The sequence below is a fragment of the Callorhinchus milii genome, unplaced genomic scaffold, assembly GCF_018977255.1.
Source record: "Callorhinchus milii isolate IMCB2004 unplaced genomic scaffold, IMCB_Cmil_1.0 Scaffold5, whole genome shotgun sequence".
Lineage (NCBI taxonomy): Eukaryota > Metazoa > Chordata > Chondrichthyes > Chimaeriformes > Callorhinchidae > Callorhinchus > Callorhinchus milii.
In genome coordinates this window covers 50884526-50901454 of record NW_024704746.1, presented here as the reverse complement: position 1 = coordinate 50901454, position 16929 = coordinate 50884526, and the positions used below count along the sequence as shown (strand labels likewise).

At 42.7% G+C, this 16929-nt stretch overlaps 1 protein-coding gene across 3 annotated transcripts in view; it reads right to left on the bottom strand.

Annotated features, from left to right (window-relative positions):
• Positions 1 to 540: 540 nt before the first annotated feature.
• ipo8 (importin 8) overlaps positions 541 to 16929 on the bottom strand; it is a 61202-nt gene continuing 44813 nt past the window's right edge. For 2 of the 3 annotated variants that reach the window (XM_007898615.2, XM_007898617.1), the window contains 7 exons: positions 16018 to 16115; positions 12630 to 12725; positions 10504 to 10724; positions 4446 to 4651; positions 3776 to 3988; positions 2846 to 2962; positions 541 to 1517 (listed from right to left, as the gene is read on the bottom strand). In XM_007898615.2, the coding sequence (XP_007896806.1) occupies positions 1420 to 1517; positions 2846 to 2962; positions 3776 to 3988; positions 4446 to 4651; positions 10504 to 10724; positions 12630 to 12725; positions 16018 to 16115 (1049 nt within the window). In that variant the 3' untranslated portion in view covers positions 541 to 1419. The remainder of the gene's footprint in view (positions 1518 to 2845; positions 2963 to 3775; positions 3989 to 4445; positions 4652 to 10503; positions 10725 to 12629; positions 12726 to 16017; positions 16116 to 16929) is intronic. The other variant, XM_007898616.2, reaches the window with a different exon arrangement.

Sequence of the window (16929 nt, the reverse complement as noted above, 5' to 3'; positions counted from 1 at the left end):
AAGGCCAGAGACCAGACCAGATAGGCAAAAAACACTTCAATTTATATCGCACCTTTCACGCAAGATGTCTTTGGAGTGCTTCACAGTGGTTTTAACCAAACACAGCGCTGAGAACGTCCTACTTTATCTATAATTTTAAGTTATTTTCAACATTCAGCTCTGGAGTCAAACTGGGCGGAATCCTCAATTGGCTATTTATTGAAAGGAAATTCAATGCAAGAGGGCGAATGTATTCACAAAGGCAAACGATAAAAACAGGCACAAACAAGTTGTGCTGAATAGCCTGTTTCAATGCTGTATTCTATGGAATTCGAAGCGAAGACCTGTACGTTTTCAGAAGCGGGAGCCTTGATATATTCGTGATATAAAAACTCCGGACATGCAGCGATCTGACTTCACTCTATCTTCTCCTGCACTGTGCACCTGTTTGTGTTTTGTGGTTGATCAGTGCTTCAGTGTTTGTAGCTTCTCAGGTCAGTTATCCCAGGCTCCAAACCTTCCTCCTTCAGCTTCAAGGAAATAAAGGCATTCACACGAAAATTTGCTCAACTAAAGGCTTTATTGAGGCACTTAATAGCTGAGAATGAAAACTCACAAGCTCTCTCAAAGAACCAATTCACTGGTACAGAAACTGATCAAGAACTATTCTTGTGATACCACATAAGGGCAATTTCCACCTTATATAATATATGAACAAGAAAATATTTTATATTCTGAGTCTCAAATTGTCTGATCACCATTCACTGGACTTACCATCACAGAATTTACATTTGTATTGTGCGTAGTTTTTTTTAAAATTTGTCTCCCTTTCAGAAAAAAGGAATGGTTACTGTCCACCAAGACAGACTTGTGAATTTCCACATTATCTTACACGGAGTTACAGCTTTTTCTTCTTCCTACGCTATCACAAATCACAGAAACCAAGGGCATTTGCCCGAGTAGTTTAAAATTTTAAAATGTTAAAATAGTTACCACACAGAACTTCAAAAATAGCAGAGCAGCAATAAACGGTACTTTTTAAAATTCTCTGATAAACATTACAAAACAAGGTTGAAGTTTTTTTTCATGATATCACTTCTTTCCAAACTAAAATCCGAAGCAACCCATGTGCAACAAAAGGCACTATGTAGCCATAAAAACCCGTCAAATGCCTATGGTCAGGAACCTGAGAGGTGGCGGTTAACCAAACCTTTACCCTTAGTGCCTATTAAGGGGGAAGGAAGGTAGGGAGGGCAAACGATGTTCACTCAGTCCACTTGAGGGGAAAGAAAATACTGATAAACTCTCAAATGATACCACGTTGCAACGCAGCATGGAAACGGTTCAATGCCAGTCCCAAATGCCTTGAGCTTCAGTCATGCTGATGGATGGAAGATTTTTTCATGTTACCCTGAAGTTTCAGAAACACTTCTCTGTCATTTAGTTGCCCCCTGGAGTCGCTCCAAAATTGAATGATGCTGGAATTGATGCACTCATATCAAACTTGTAACCGCCCTGGTCTCGAATTTTCTTAGATTCTAAGGAAACAAATACCAAAAAAATTCAGTGGAAAATAGAAACTGGTGTTACAGAATTTCAGGACAAATCATGAAGCATTTCTTCACCCAGACCAAAGGGCAATTAATGACTGGAAAAGGTTGCAAGGGTTGGAGCCAGGATGCTGGACTTGTTTAAAAACACAGCTTGCTGCTGTGATGGGAAGACAGCAGTGTGTGTGTTCTGGAAATATGAGATAAAGTGGGTTGAAATGCCTCTCTTTAGATTTTTTTCCTTATGTAACCTCTGCATTTTACCTGGATGCGCATGATAGAGCATCTGCTTCTTAGAGAAGTTTATAAAAATGTTTGCAATTTAAGAAATTAAACAGGTTAAAGGTTTGAGTGATAGATTAACAGCTGAATTTAAATTGGACTAAGAAGATTACTTGTTGATTGAAAATTAACCCCAATGTTGGAAACATTTTTTTAAATAATAAATATTGACGATATCTAACCAGATACAGCTCCAAATATCTGTACTGTGATGCACCATTATTTATATTGCACCCATTTGCTCTATATGGGCCATTACATAAATAATAAATAAATTATATAAATGTATACATTTATAGTGTCTGTTAAATAGCTTTTCGTCACACAATAAATTATACACTACTACAGTGCACATTACTTGCAAGTCTGTAGTATTCATTCAAAACTCAAAATAATTGCACAGAAGCAAAAAAGCATTCGATTCTCAGGGTGCTGTTTTGGTCCTGAAATGTAGCTCAAAAGGTTCACGGGTGCAGTCAGTCCAGGAGGTGCAGAATTTGCCTACAGGCAACAAAACAAAGACCCCTGGGAAACTCTTTGGCTTGGTCAGGGTCGGGAAGAGAGAAATTGAACCCGTCCACAACCTGTGCCGACCTGCCCTTTATTTTAAACCCAGGCCTGTGCTGGACATTACAGTCTTGTAGTATAGTGGTTAATGGCTCGCCTCGCAATTGAGAGGATTCAGATTCGATTCCCAGGTGGGGCAAAATCTTAAGCAATCTCCTTACTGCACACACCTCTGTTTACCTATCAGTAAGTAGGAACACGGTTGTTAGTCAGTTGTCGGATCACTTTCTAGGGGAAATAATCCCTCAAAAAAAATTGGTCACTCAATCCATGACTGTTTGTGGGACACTGCTGTGTGCAATTGACTGCCGTGTTTTGGCCACAAAGTACTTTATAGTACATTCTGTAAAGCGCTTTGAGACATCTCAACAACGTGATAAGTCGTGAAGCGCCTTATCACGTTGTTGAGGTGTTTCAAAGTGCTTCACAGAATATACTCAAATGTCAGAATTATTATTATAACTCACCTGCTGCATTTTTCCTCTCTTCTGTCAGCACAAAGATCTCCTGCAACTGCTTTTTCTGGTCTTCACTGAGTGGAGCAGTTAGTACCTGGTACCAGGCAGAGTCTGTGTTTTGCACGTCTGACAAAACAGATAAGCCCACAGGCGTATTAGCAAAGTATTCGTCAGCTTTAAACACTGGCTTCTGCTGCCAGAAGACATCATCGCAACTTCCCGCTGACTGTAGGAAACCATGCACAATCCACTCCCACAAACAGGCCATATCTATGCGCGCTCCAACAGGTGTCACCATTAAGAGGGGGAAACCTATTGATTTTTAGCCTAGACCTGGTGACACCAAACCCAAATGTTGTGACCTCAGCATTACTTCTCCAACACTCCATCTGCCTGTTCAATTGGATGTTAAAGATCCCATGGCAGGATTTGAAAACGGAGTTTTTTCCGGTTGATAATCCCCCAAATAAAACTAGACACTCACTTAACGACAGTTTGTGGGACTTTGCTTTGCACAAATTGGCTCCAAATTACACAAAGTCAATCCATTTTACCGTCTACCCCTTAAATGCTTAAATCCTCCCAACATGAAAAGCACTGTATCAAGTGTAAGGATTATTCCTGTTCTGTGAAGCACTTTGAAGCGAGGTTGGGACAATATCTCATCCAAAAGATCCCACCTTCAACAATGCAACAACCTTCTGGCTCAGAGGTGAGAGTGCCACCACAGAGGTGAGCCAGGCTCACAGAGGTCGCTGCAGCCCTAAAGTGCATGTGACAAAGTGATAAGGTGCAATATAAAATGTGAGGACTAATATTATTTATTAAATAAATGTATAAAAATAAAGAGGAGATTTGAGTAAGCACGATTATTAATATACTCACAGTGGTATATTAAATTTACAGTAAATGTTTTAGAAACACACACTCTAGACATACTTAGGAGTGCTAATGTGAAAATCTGATATTCGTCAACGCTGTTGTCTTCATCGAGCGGTGTGGAGAAGCCCTCCAGAGCAGTCTCTTCTAAACCATCTTCATCCCAGTCATCATCTTCTTCCTCGTCCTCTTCCTCAGCCTGGTGTTGCTCCAGCATCTCTAGGTACTGCTGGCCCGCTTCTTTGACATCATCTTCATCGCTTGGGATCTCTTCTAAAAGTACAAATGATAATTAATAATATTCTTTGTACTTGTGCCTTATGGCGCCATTGAGACATCCCAAAGCGCTTCACAGAATACAGTGTAAAGTGAATTGACTGTATTTCGTAGGTGAAACGCGACAGCCATTTGCGCACAGCAGTGTCCCAGTGATTGACAATTTTTTTTATTAAAAATTAGAGATTATTACCCCTGGAAGGTGATCCGCCAATCGACTAACAACTGGGTTCCTACTTAGTGCTAGGTAAACAGAGACTTGTGGAGTAAGGAAACTTGCCTGAGATTTTGCATTGCTCAGGAATTGAACCCGGGTCCTCACGCTTGTGAGGCGAGTTCTCTAACCAATATGTTACAGACAACGAACATTTATAGCTCAATTTCTATCAAGACCTAGAACTCAACAAACATGATGAGAAAAGGGATTGTAATGGAAACATAAAATGCCCTGTACCATTTTCTTCAGCTTCCTCAATTTTCTCCTCTCTGTTGTCGCCTTGGTCAGTAGGAGCCCTGCTAGCATACGCTCGCTTTAGTCCCAGGAAGAGAAGTAGGAGTGATGGAAGGATCTGGTCAGCCACTGCGCCTACCGCTTCTGGCCTGTTCTGCATTTGCATCAGTGTGCTTAGTCCAAGAATACACACCTTGCGGTCGTGGAGCCTACCAACACAAGCACAAAATCCAAAAGACGTTCAAGAGAAGTGCTGATCAGACAAACTGTTTTCTCTGCGACTACCGTTTAAAAAGAGGCGAGGAATTTTAGCTCTCGTGGAGCAATAGTGAATTTGAAAGGATAACTGAGGTTTTAATTACTTTGGTTTTTATTTATTCCAATTTCAGCAATTTATTTTTATATAGCACAACTGGCAATGAACTTATACTGCATATGTGCTCTCATTTCCATGAGATTCAAACCAGAGCAGCTGATTATCTTGTTTTTGCTGTGAAATTATGATCGTTCTATTCTCGTACCAGATAACATTATTGTGTGAAAAAAACACATTCCTGGTGTTGATGGCTGACTTCACGGCAACAGTGATGTTCTCTGCCAATCAGGATACAAGAATCCCTCCCAGTCCACATCCTTCCCATTTTCTTTTAGTCTTCATTGATCGAGCAATAAACCTTGCATTTGGAAAAGTACCTATCTCATTGGGAGGATGTCTAAAAGCACAGGGTTTACTGCAAAGTGCAATGGCTGTGTATGCGAGGTGAATGATGCAGGTCAATTGCGTATTGTCCCACATGAAACAAATCACCAATTTGATTTCTGATCTACAGCCTCTGCTCATTCCCTCAGTCCACCCCTGTGTATTGGGAAAGGGTTAATCAAAGAAGCAATAAGGACCTTAGCAAACATGTATGTCATGGGTGTCAGCGCTAACACTCAAGTGGACTGACTGTATTTCTGAATAAGAAGGTTTTGAGTCCACCCCCACATCGGGTTTGAACTCGACAGCATTGACTGCTACCCCAGAACAATACCATTGGCATTGGCAGACAACATTGACATCCACAATGCAATATCAGTCCTGAAAATGAAACCCAAAACCAACTATTAAAATCCTTGTCAAAGGTCACGAATTTCCTGAACTCACACAAAATACTGACAAATTAAACTGCTTTGCCTTCAGTAACCATCAAGAATTTCCTGCTCTCCTGAGCTGCTGAATGATGTTACCGGAAGCTGAATTGTGAGGACTATGACTGGTCTGTACGACAATGCATAACTGCACAATAGCATTTTACAATGTTAAAAGAATTGCTGACGGTTCATGAGTCTAACTACACTGAGTCGACAGTTTTTCAGTTGAGCAAACTGGCACAAATTAATATATAAATGTAAGTTGTTGTTGTTTGTGATCTCTAATACCCACTCAAATCTATAAACGGAACACAGATGACGTATTGCACGCTACGCGTCTCCAAAAGCAAGTGCCATCCACTCACATAAAAGGCCGCATTCAAAATTTGATCAGGAGCATTTCATCTGAATTATGTTCCTGGCAGAACCTTACCACAAACAGAGAAACCTACAGGAGAAAAGGTGCATTTTATTCTCAGTGCTTCTTGGAGGTCTTTTGTTTTATCATGGTGGAGTCCTGCAGCTCAGTGGTTAGAACACTCGCCTCACAAGTGAGAGACCCGGGTTCAATTCCCAGCAGGGCAAAATGTTGGGCAAGTTTCCTTACTCTAAACCCCTGTTTAGCTAGCAGTAAGTAACAACTTAGTTGTTAGTCGATTGGGGGAACGCTTTTTTGGGGATAATAATAATAATCCTTGCATTTGGTATAGCGCTTTTCACGTCTTCTCGACATCTCAAAGCGCTTCACAGAATATGCTGTAAAGTGAATTGACCGTATATTTGTGGGCAAAATGCGGCAGCCAATTGCACACAGCAGTGTCCCACAAACAGTCGTGGATTGAAAATGACCAATTTATTATAATTCCTTCAAAAAAATAATAATAAATTGGTCACGTCAATCTACAGCTGTTTGTGGGACACTGCAGTGCTCAATTGGCTGCAACGTTTCGCCCACAAAATATACAGTCAATTCACTTTATTCTGTGAAGCACTTTGAGACGTCTCAAAGACGTGCTAAGGTGCTATACCAAATGCAAGGATTATTATTATTATGATGCTAGGGATGGAGATCAGAACTGCTGGGTGGCTTCTCCGTGACTCCTCATGCAGGGTAGCGTCCCAGAGTGCTTGACCTTGACAGAGCACAATGCCAAGCTGGGGGGGAGGGGGAGGCAACCATAGGCACGGTTAAATAGGAAGGTCTTCAGGCAATGGAATTTTGGATCAACTGGATCTTGCGCACGGTGGAGTTGAGGAGACCGGCAAAAAGGGCATTTGAGAAGTCAAGTTGGGAGGTGACGAACACATGGACAAGTGTTTTGGTTGTGTCTGGGGTAAGGTACAGTCGGAGGTGAGCAATCGGACGGACGTGGAGGATGGCGGTCCTGGTCATGGATTGGATGTGGGGAAGGAAGGACTTCAAAGTTGCGCACTGGTTCAATAAGTCTGAGTGATAGGCCAGGGAGGTTGAGAAGGTCAGAGCCGCAGGATAGAGGATGTTGACGGGAGCCAATGAGTATTGCTTCTGTCTTGTCAACATTCAGTTGTAGGAAGTTTTCGCTCATCCAGGCCCTGATGTTCGCCAGACAAGCCGAGAGAACATCAGCAGACCTGGAGTCTCTGCTGGAGGAGGAAAAGTAGATTTGTCTGTCACCCGCATACATGTGTAACTTTGTCCCATGTGAACTGGTTTGTTAGGTAGGACTTCAACCAGGCTAGTGCGGTCCCACTAAAGTGGATGAGGGAGGAGAGGCGGTGGATGAGGATGGGGTGGTCTACTGTCAAGTGCAGTGGAAAGGTCCAGTAGGATGAAGGTGGAGGTCACAGAGGGAGAGGACATAGTTTAACTAGTCTGGTCTAACCAGTCACAATAATCCTTGCATTTGATACAGCACCTTATCACATCATTGATAACAATAAAAACTTTCATTCATATAGTACCCTTCACACGGGGTAGCAAACCAGAGTGAGAAATCAAAGCGCTTCACAGAATATAATGTATATTTTGTGGGCGAAAGCAGAGTTAGGCTCAAAAGGGAACCTTAATGACACGAGTATAAATACTCAGCACGCAACGGATTGATCACATGCAAAAAGCTTTAAGTATCCTCCTTTAAAAGGATTTCTGAACTGGGTTTCCAGACTTTCCCACACACCCCTCCACTGCCAGGCAAACAAAGACCTTATCCTCAAATCTCAAGGTCTGTTCTCAGGAACACTGTGAGTTGCAAAACGGTCATGTTGATATAACAGGACCTGCAATGGATTATAAAGGCCCTCAGCAAGCCATTTTGAGTGTTCATGTAGCAACCAGCTGCACGGTATAATCTGGGTTCAACCAATTGCTCACGAATCTCAGCAGTTTTTTTGGTAGGGTCAGCCAGGTGTCTGACACATGCAGAAACCCATCATCATGCTTAAGATTATTCAAACCAAATTTAGAATTCTGTACATCCCACCAACACATGTAAATTCCTGAGATACTTAGTGGAATGGAATGCACGCTCTCTCTGGACGGATGCATCCTGCTTACCTAATTCCGGAAAGTATTTGGTGCAGGTTGGCAAGAGCCAAGCCTTGGGGATACCAGAGTGTGCATTAGGGTACTGCTGGAGTCTAACCAGCTTAAACCGCACAGCTTGCCATTGATATCCCTGTCTGGCAAACATTCTCGCTGCTTGACTAGCAAGGACCAGCCCACCTGTTAGGGCTTTGGGTAGCAGGGTTAACAGGAGCCGAGTGGATTGATTCCCTACAACAACAACAACAAGATTCCATTTATTGAGCGCCTTTCACGTCGGGAGGACGTCCCAAGGCGCTGTACAGTTGGGTCAGGACCCGAGCAAGGGGGAAATGGTCAGGGTGAGGGGAGGGAAGGGAGGGAGCGAGGAGGGGGTAGAGAGTCGAGAGGGGAGCTGAAGGCACGGTCAAAGAGAAAGGTCTTGAGACCGGCCTTGAAGGAGGAAAGGGAGGAGGCGGCGAAGGCACTGGGGGATGGAGTTCCAGAGCCTAGGGGCTGAGAGGCTGAAGGCCCGGCCACCGATAGTAGGGCGGTTAGGGCGGGGGATGTGGAGCAGACCGGAACCAGAGGAACGGAGGGTACGGGCGGGTAGGTAGGGGGATAGTAGGTTGGAGAGGTAGGAGGGAGCAAGGCCGTGAATGGCCTTGTAGGTGAGGGTGAGGATCTTGAATTTGATCCTCTGGGGGATGGGGAGCCAGTGGAGGCGAGCGAGGGTGGGAGTGATGTGGTCGCGAAGCCTGGTGCGGGACAGTACACGAGCTGCAGAGTTCTGAATGACCTGCAGCTTGTGGAGGGAGGTGCCGGGAAGGCCGGCGAGGAGAGAGTTCCCATAGTCCAGCCTTGAGGTGATGAAGGCGTGGACCAGAGTTTCAGCAGCATGAGGGGTGAGGTAGTGCGGTAGTCTTGCGACATTCCGGAGGTGATGGAAGGCGGTGCCAGTTGTGGCGCAGATATGAGGAAGAAAGGACAGCTCAGGGTCGAACAGAACCCCGAGGTTCCTGATTGGCTTTGAGAGGTGGAGAGTGCAGCCTTGGATGCTGATGCTGTCAGCGCCTGAGGTGCGGAGGCGCTGACGTGAGCCAATCAGGAGGGCCTCAGTTTTGCGCACGTTGAGCTGGAGAAAGTTATCTCTCGTCCAGGACTCGATGTCGGACAGGCAGGCTGTCAGGACATCGGTGGTCGTGGAGTTGAGGGTAGAGGAGGAAAGGTAGAGTTGGGTGTCATCCGCATACATGTGGAAGTTAACCCCATGTCTGCGGATGATGTCACCAAGGGGGAGCATGTAGAGGGTGAAGAGGAGGGGACCGAGGACAGAGCCTTGAGGGACACCGCACGAGACAGTGCGGGGGGTGGAGGAAAAACAATTTGAGGAGAGAAAGTGAAGACGGTGGGAGAGGTACGACCTAAACCACTCAAGGACAGGGCCTTGAAGGTTTAGGTGGGAGGACAAGCGGTGGAGGAGGATAGAGTGGTCGACCGTATTGAATGCTGCCGATAGGTCGAGGAGGACGAGGAGGCAGAGGGAGCCCTGGTCACAGATGGTCAGGATGTCATTGGTGACCTTGACCAGGGCAGTTTCTGTGCTATGGGCAGCACGGAAACCCGATTGAAGGGGTTCGAATAGTGAATGGTTGGAGAGGAAAGAGCGCAGCTGGGAGGCGACAACTCGTTCCAGGACCTTGGATAGGAAGGGGAGCTTGGAGATGGGCCGGTAGCTTGATAGCTGCGACGCAGATTCCCTACCCTCTGAGTGGGATGATTCACTCCCCTCAGCAGGTTGGTGAGACATTACTGGGCACAAAATAGCTGCCATTTTCACTTACAAATATACAGACACAACTCTTAACAGTAAAATTCTAGGAAGCCCTTTGAGACTATGTTGGCATGATAAAGAGCTATTTCAGAAGACAGGATTATTATGATTTTTGTTTTTATTTTCAATGATCTTAAGAAGAATCTGAAGCTTCAATTTGTGTCTTCTCAAGAAAAAGTTTCACTCAATTCATCACCTTTGACCCCACACACTTTACCCTTCATTTTGATGACAAGACATCCTAAACACACTAACGTTCCTACCGCTGAGTGCCAGCGATGCGTGTCAAAGGTAAAAAGACATTTAATAATTTTGACACAAGAAAGACAGGATTTGCTTTACCACAATATAGCTTTTGACAAAATGACAACATTTCGGTTCAGTTTATGTCACATTTGACATCTGGCAAGTGATAACAATGAGGCCAATACTTTAAGCTATCATCAGCTGTTAAATTCTTTTACATTCAGCCATCATGGTGAATTTGAGCTTTTTGTCAGCCCAAGGTGAACTTTTTATGTTTGCTTTCACAGAAGATGCTCTGATGCACCAAACAAGCTTAAAAAGTTATCAAGAGCACAGTGTTCACTTACCCAAGGAAACAATCCGTGTCATTCATCCACTGGTTAATGAACTGTGCAGTTATGGGCTCTGAACTGTGTGAGAAATGAATATTTTCCAAAGTGTTCACAAGCAGGCTGGGGCTGTAGTATAATGCTGCAATGGCCACCTGAAGACACATTGTACGGAGTTCACTTGTCTTAACCCCTCGCGTCAAACGTTCCAGAACGGCTTCGACAAACAGTGGAATACACTAATAAAAGGAAAAAAAGCAATATATATTCTGGTCCACATTCCTGAAGTGAAACTGAACTCATTCTGAACTGCACTAATTTCAACAAGGCACAATCTTAAAGTAATAACAACAACTGAACAGTAACATTACATAATCTTATGCACTCAGTTCCATCACCGCAAATCTCCTGCAATATCAATGCAATTTTGTGAAATAAGTTTTTAGTGTAAAGAATGAGGGCTGGTTTGCATCTTCACTAATAACGATGGGGGCTCTTTCAAAACCTCTGAAAAATAGCTCAGTTTTTATAACACAAGGAGAGATGGATGAGCTGCACCACATACAGAAGAAATTTAATGATATATCCTAGAGAAAATTGAAAATCCAATGCAGAAATGCCACTGGAATGATTAATGGGAATTAACAGGCAACTGGTGGCTTCAAGCAATACTGAATTCTATGTGAAACATTGATGTTCGTTTCCAAGAAGAGAATAGGCTACTGGCATTTAACCCAGGTGAGATTCATCCAACTTGCCAGATATTCTCACCAATAAATCATTGGTGCAACTTGGAATACTTGTGCAGTTCTAGTCGCTGCAGTATAAAAAGGATATTGCAGGGATCAAGAGGATACAGGGAAGGGCAACCAAAATGATTGAAGGGATAGAAGGACTGGATTATGAGGAGCGATTAAGTAAACTAGGCATGTTCACAAAGAAAAAGTTTAGATGTGATATGATTACTATTTTTAAGAACCTAAAGGGACAGAACAGTAGAACCAGAGGACTGACATGGCCTACGATTGAAGAGGAGTAAATTCAAAACAAATCTGCGGAAACACTATTTCAGTGAGAGTGGTAAATTTATGGAAGAGGCTCTCTAGGGAAATCGTGGAAGCAGAAAATGTCAATTCATTCAAATGGATAAGATAGATTTATTTTAGAAAATAATATTTTGGGATACAGTATATGAGTAATTTGAGACATGATTAATGTAGTATGCTTAGAAGTACTAGGCAACCTTGGATCTAAGGTTTGCAAAGTTTTCTACTGTGATGGTAGACTAATTCGTACAGAATTAATTGCCATCAACATCTCCAATAATGTAGCATGCAACTACCATAATTGTAAAGAGCAGACAAGATGGACCATGGTGTTTTTTTATCTAGCAATTCCTATGTTCCTATTCCATCTTTTGACAGCCTTCAACCGAGCTCTAAGCTGTATGAGGATGATATTTTGAACACACTGTGATAGCTCATTCACAATTTGTGCTAAACAATTGCGCACAGCAATGTCCAACAAACAGCTATTAAATAAATGGCCAATTTTGTCTGTGCGATTCATTGGCCAGAACACCAGGAGAGAGAAACTCCCTTCTCTTTTCCAAATGAGCCTTGGGATCCTAAACTTTCACCTGAATTGGCAGATGGGACCTCGGTTTATCATCTGATTCAACGGACGGCACCTCTGACAATGGAACGTCCCCCCACCATTGTATTGGAGTGTAAGTTTAGACTATGTGAGTTCAAGTCCCGACTTCGGACTTGAACCCACAATCTTCACAGGCGAGTGAGCCAAGCTGACACAAGTAATGTTAGTATGTGTGTGTGTTTACATACATTACCTAAATAACAAGAAAAAAGTTAGTTTAAGGTCGGTAAAGGGGAGCAACCAAACAGAATGGATTCAAAACAATCTGATCAAATGGCTGATCAAATAGTTAGTTCATCTATGTGTTCAGGTCCTCACACAGCAACATGCAAACATCAGGCAGAAAAAATCTCCACTCCCACAGAGATAAATCATGTGTAAAATTTCCAGGCGGTCCAATTACAGGCAAAATATCTGACCTGATTTCACTGTGAAAATTAAAACTCCCGATTTTATCTCTGGGATTGTGTGCAAGTTCACCACAATACCTGATCAATTCCCTTCCCTTGACACTGAAGGATGATGACTTCAAGCAATTTAGCTGCATGGCACTCGGCATCCTCTCCTGCATCTCCTGCCAGGACCTGAAAGCAGACACCACAGAGTTACACGCTGCATGAATCAGTAGGCTTCATTAGAAATAGTAAGCCTTACATTTACAGCCCCTTTCACATTGGGACAAAATCCCAAAGTGCTTCACGGGATATACTGCATTGTAAACGGAGTGACTGTTTTGTGGCGATCGCAGCGCACAGCAATGTCCAACAAACAGCAATGGAATGAGTGACCAATTTTATTGCCCAGCGCCCAGCTGTCCTCCTGACATGAAAAGTGCTATACAAATGTAATTTTGTATTGTATTTGGGAAATTGTTGGCCAGGACACCAAAAGAAATTCCCTTCTCTTTTTGAACATTGCCATGGGAACTTTAATGTCCACTTGAACAAGCAGATGGGGCCTCAGGTTAATATTTCATCTGAAGGATGTCATTTCCGATACTGCAGCACACTCCCTTTCACTGTAGAAGTGTCATCTTACACAACCTAAATTCCAAGTCCGATGTGGGGTTTGAACCCACAATCTTCTGATTCAAGAAGTGAGGGTGCAACCAAATGAGTCAGACTGAAAAGTGACTAATAGCTGCAAATGTGCCGCGTCATGTACCAGTTAAAATAATAATAATAATCCTGGCATTTGATATAGCGCCTTATCACGTCTTCGAGATGTCTCAATGTGCTTCACATAATATACTGTAAAGTGAATTGACTGAATATTTTATGGACGAAACGAGGCAGCCAATTGCATACAGCATTGTTCCACAAATAGTCGTGGATTGAGTGACAAATTAAAAGGAAAAAAACTTTTTTTTAATTTCTTTATCTAAAAATGCAGAAGAGACTAAATGAATAACAAATCTGAGAAAATGACTGGAAACTGGAGAACACTTCTGAAACCAGTGAATGCACACACTGATGGACTCCCCAGCAGTTCTATTGAAGACATTAATTTGACTCACTCAGGAATGCCACAATGCATCAGTGCTGGAAGCCCCTCAGGTAGAGGGAGAGTGCTTTCTTCAAGCAGAGGCAAAGGTATTTCCATCAGGTATGAGATTTAGAACAAGATCAATCTGCAGTAAACATGGCAGGAGTGGGTGAATAAATAAAATAGTTTTCATATAGACTCAGGCTTCCAATTGCATGGCAGAAAGAAAGATAGTCACACACTGTCTTGCTTTATTGTATTTGAAAACTAACTAATCAAAAGGGAAGTTTTCTTGTATTTTCCTTCTCTTCTCGAATCACCAAATGTGCTGGTTTCCTGTTGCTGAGAACTATATAATAGTAATAATCCTATTCGATATAGCGCTTATTACAACGCTGAGGCTTCACAGGATAAACTGTAAAGTGCTGGGACTATGAAGTTTGTGGGCAAATGCAGCAGCACATATTTTATGGGCGAAACAACGCAGCCAATTGCACAAAGCAGTGTCCCACAAACTGAAACCGTCTTGGAGCAAGTGACCAATTTTGTCTGGGGATTATTGGCCAAGAGATCAGGAAAAAGTCCCCTATCTTTTTGAGCCGTAGTGTGTGATCTTTAACATCCCCCTGGACCGGTACAAACGACACCTCCGTTTAATGTTTCATCAAAATGACAGCACCTCTGATAATGCACTAGTTTGTTAGCAATTTTGCTATTCAAACTATTTCAAGCTAAGATTTTAGAAGAGGTTATGTGAGTTTTTATTTCCCTTCAAATGAGTGTTGGAATCTTTCTGAAGGGGAACCTGTTGCTATATGGAGTGTGAAGCTTTCTCACGAATTGACTAAAAACATGTCACTCACCACCAGGGATTATTTACTGTGTCATTAATAACCGTGGAATTATCTTGACATCTCAAACAATATCAGTGTTGTGACTGGATCTGAAAAGGGCAGGTCATGAAAATATTATAAAGCAAAAGAAAGTCAGGAGGATAAAGCATCAATAGCTACAGAGGGAGGTGTCTGTATGTGTGCTGAACGCAATGTACTCTTGGTGCACTTAAAATTCTAACACTGATGCCTTTCATCTGCATGAGATTCCCCCCTTCACCAAACATTCACAGTACGTTCACAGTGCCCACCCCAACCCCCCGACACACCCCACACAATCACCTACTTAAGAAACATCAATGAAGAAAAACAAATATGTTAATTTAAAGGTGTAAAACATGAAATGTCTTCCGAAATCCAGATATTGGAATATGTGTTGAGACTGAAGAAAAGAAGATTTGAAACAGAATATTCCCCTTTTAGCCACAAAAGTGACTCGAGTGGCAATGAGAGTTCAGTGAGTTGCAACATTGCTGTGGATGGGAGTGTAACAGATCAAGTTGCTTGATTCTCTCTTTCTTTATTTTAACGTCAAGGCAATCCAGCCCAGACTAGTGGCATGTAAGTGTTGATTCCTTAATGGTTGTAAAGTGTCCCTGTGAAGTACGTCTGACTCGGTTCTAGTGAGGAATTAGCTTACAAAATAAAATAGCCTACCCTTGGTGTTAATTCACAACACCAACAAATAAGGCAAAAAATACTGCAGACTGAAGCATTGAAAGGTCATCCTCTGAAGTTCGGTGGAATTGTGTCAAGTGTAACAGCAGAGTGGAGATTAAATTAGGCTACTTCTATGCCTGAGCTGTAGGTGGCCAATTTGAGCAATACAATACAATGCAAATGTACATTTATTTATACAGTGCCTTTCATGTCAGGACGTCATCCCAAGGCAATTAACAATACTAGCTGGGCACCCGAGCTCAGAGTGGAAGTGAGGGGGCGGGGAGAGGAAAAGATGACCGAAACCCAATAAAGATGTAGGTCTTGATTCGAAACTTCAATGAGGTGAAGGAGGGATCGAGTCAGAGGGACTCTTGGATGGAGCTCCAGAGTACTTAAGGCCCACCTGACAATGATGGCGCACAATGATGGGAACACAAAATATTAATGGAGCACGACATCGAAAAAACGCCTTATTCACCTATCGGGCTTTCCCCCTGCAGACATTAAAGAGTCCTGTAGCTCAGTGATTAGAGCACTCGCTTTGCAAGCGAGAGACCTGAGTTCAATTCCAGGCAGAGGGCGAAACCTTGGGCAAGTTTCCTTACTCCACACAGAGCCTAATAATAATCCCTCCAAAACCAAAAACAATAATAAATTGGTCATTTTCAATCTACGACTGTTTGTGGGACATTGCTGTGCGCAATTGGCTGCCACATTCGCCCACAAATATACAGTCAATTCACTTTACAGTGTATTCTGTGAAGCTCTTTGGGACGTCCTCCCGACGTGAAAAGCGCTATATCAAATGCAAGGATTATTATTATTAATAGCATACCTTCTTGCACATGTTATAAACGATCTCCACGTTTTTCGGATTGGACAGAAATGCATCTGTGTCTACGGTCACATAATTGTGTAAAACTGGCATCATATCTGAAAGACAGGAAAATACAAAGGAATGGCAACAGCACAAACATTTCACAATGAGAATATTGCTACTGTACAGTCACATTAAATAGTCTTCAATTCTCAAATGAAGACACCAACAATTCTGTTTGCAAAGTAACCACCGAATACAATGTAAATCTTTCTCTTTGCTGTAGTGGGCGGGAAGTTAAAGGAATAATTACACAAAGGAAAGCTTCAAACAATAAAATATACAGTCACTACACTTTACAGTATATTCTGTGAAGTGCTTTGAGATGTCTCAAAGACATGATAAGGCGCTATATCAAATGCAAGGTTTATTATTTATTATAACAAACGACCTTGTGCACACACCTGTATGTATATATACACATCAACAACAAATGTATATTTGTACGGTGTCTTTCACATCAGGAGAACGTCCCATGGCACTGGGTTTGCATTCAACATGGGGGTGGGAGCGAAAGATGACCTAATGCGGGGTGAGAGGAAGGTCTTGAGGCAGATGTTGAATGAGGCAAGGGAAGGGGCATGGGCGAAATAAGAAGGCTGAAAGCCCAATCGCCATTGCTCGAGCGGGGGATATGAGGAAGGATGGTGCCTGCTGAGCGGAGGAAGCAGCAGATTTGAGAAGGTTACAGAGATGGGTTGTGGCATAAACTGAATGTATGCACTTGAGACCTGCACAACAAAATTATTTTGTAAGGGCCAAGGCTGTATGACAATATTTCAGTTTGTGAGATTGAGGTTTGTCAGGCAATTAGATACGCCCACTGTCATATACCCCATGTGAAGGGAATTATAGAAATGCAAGTTGTTG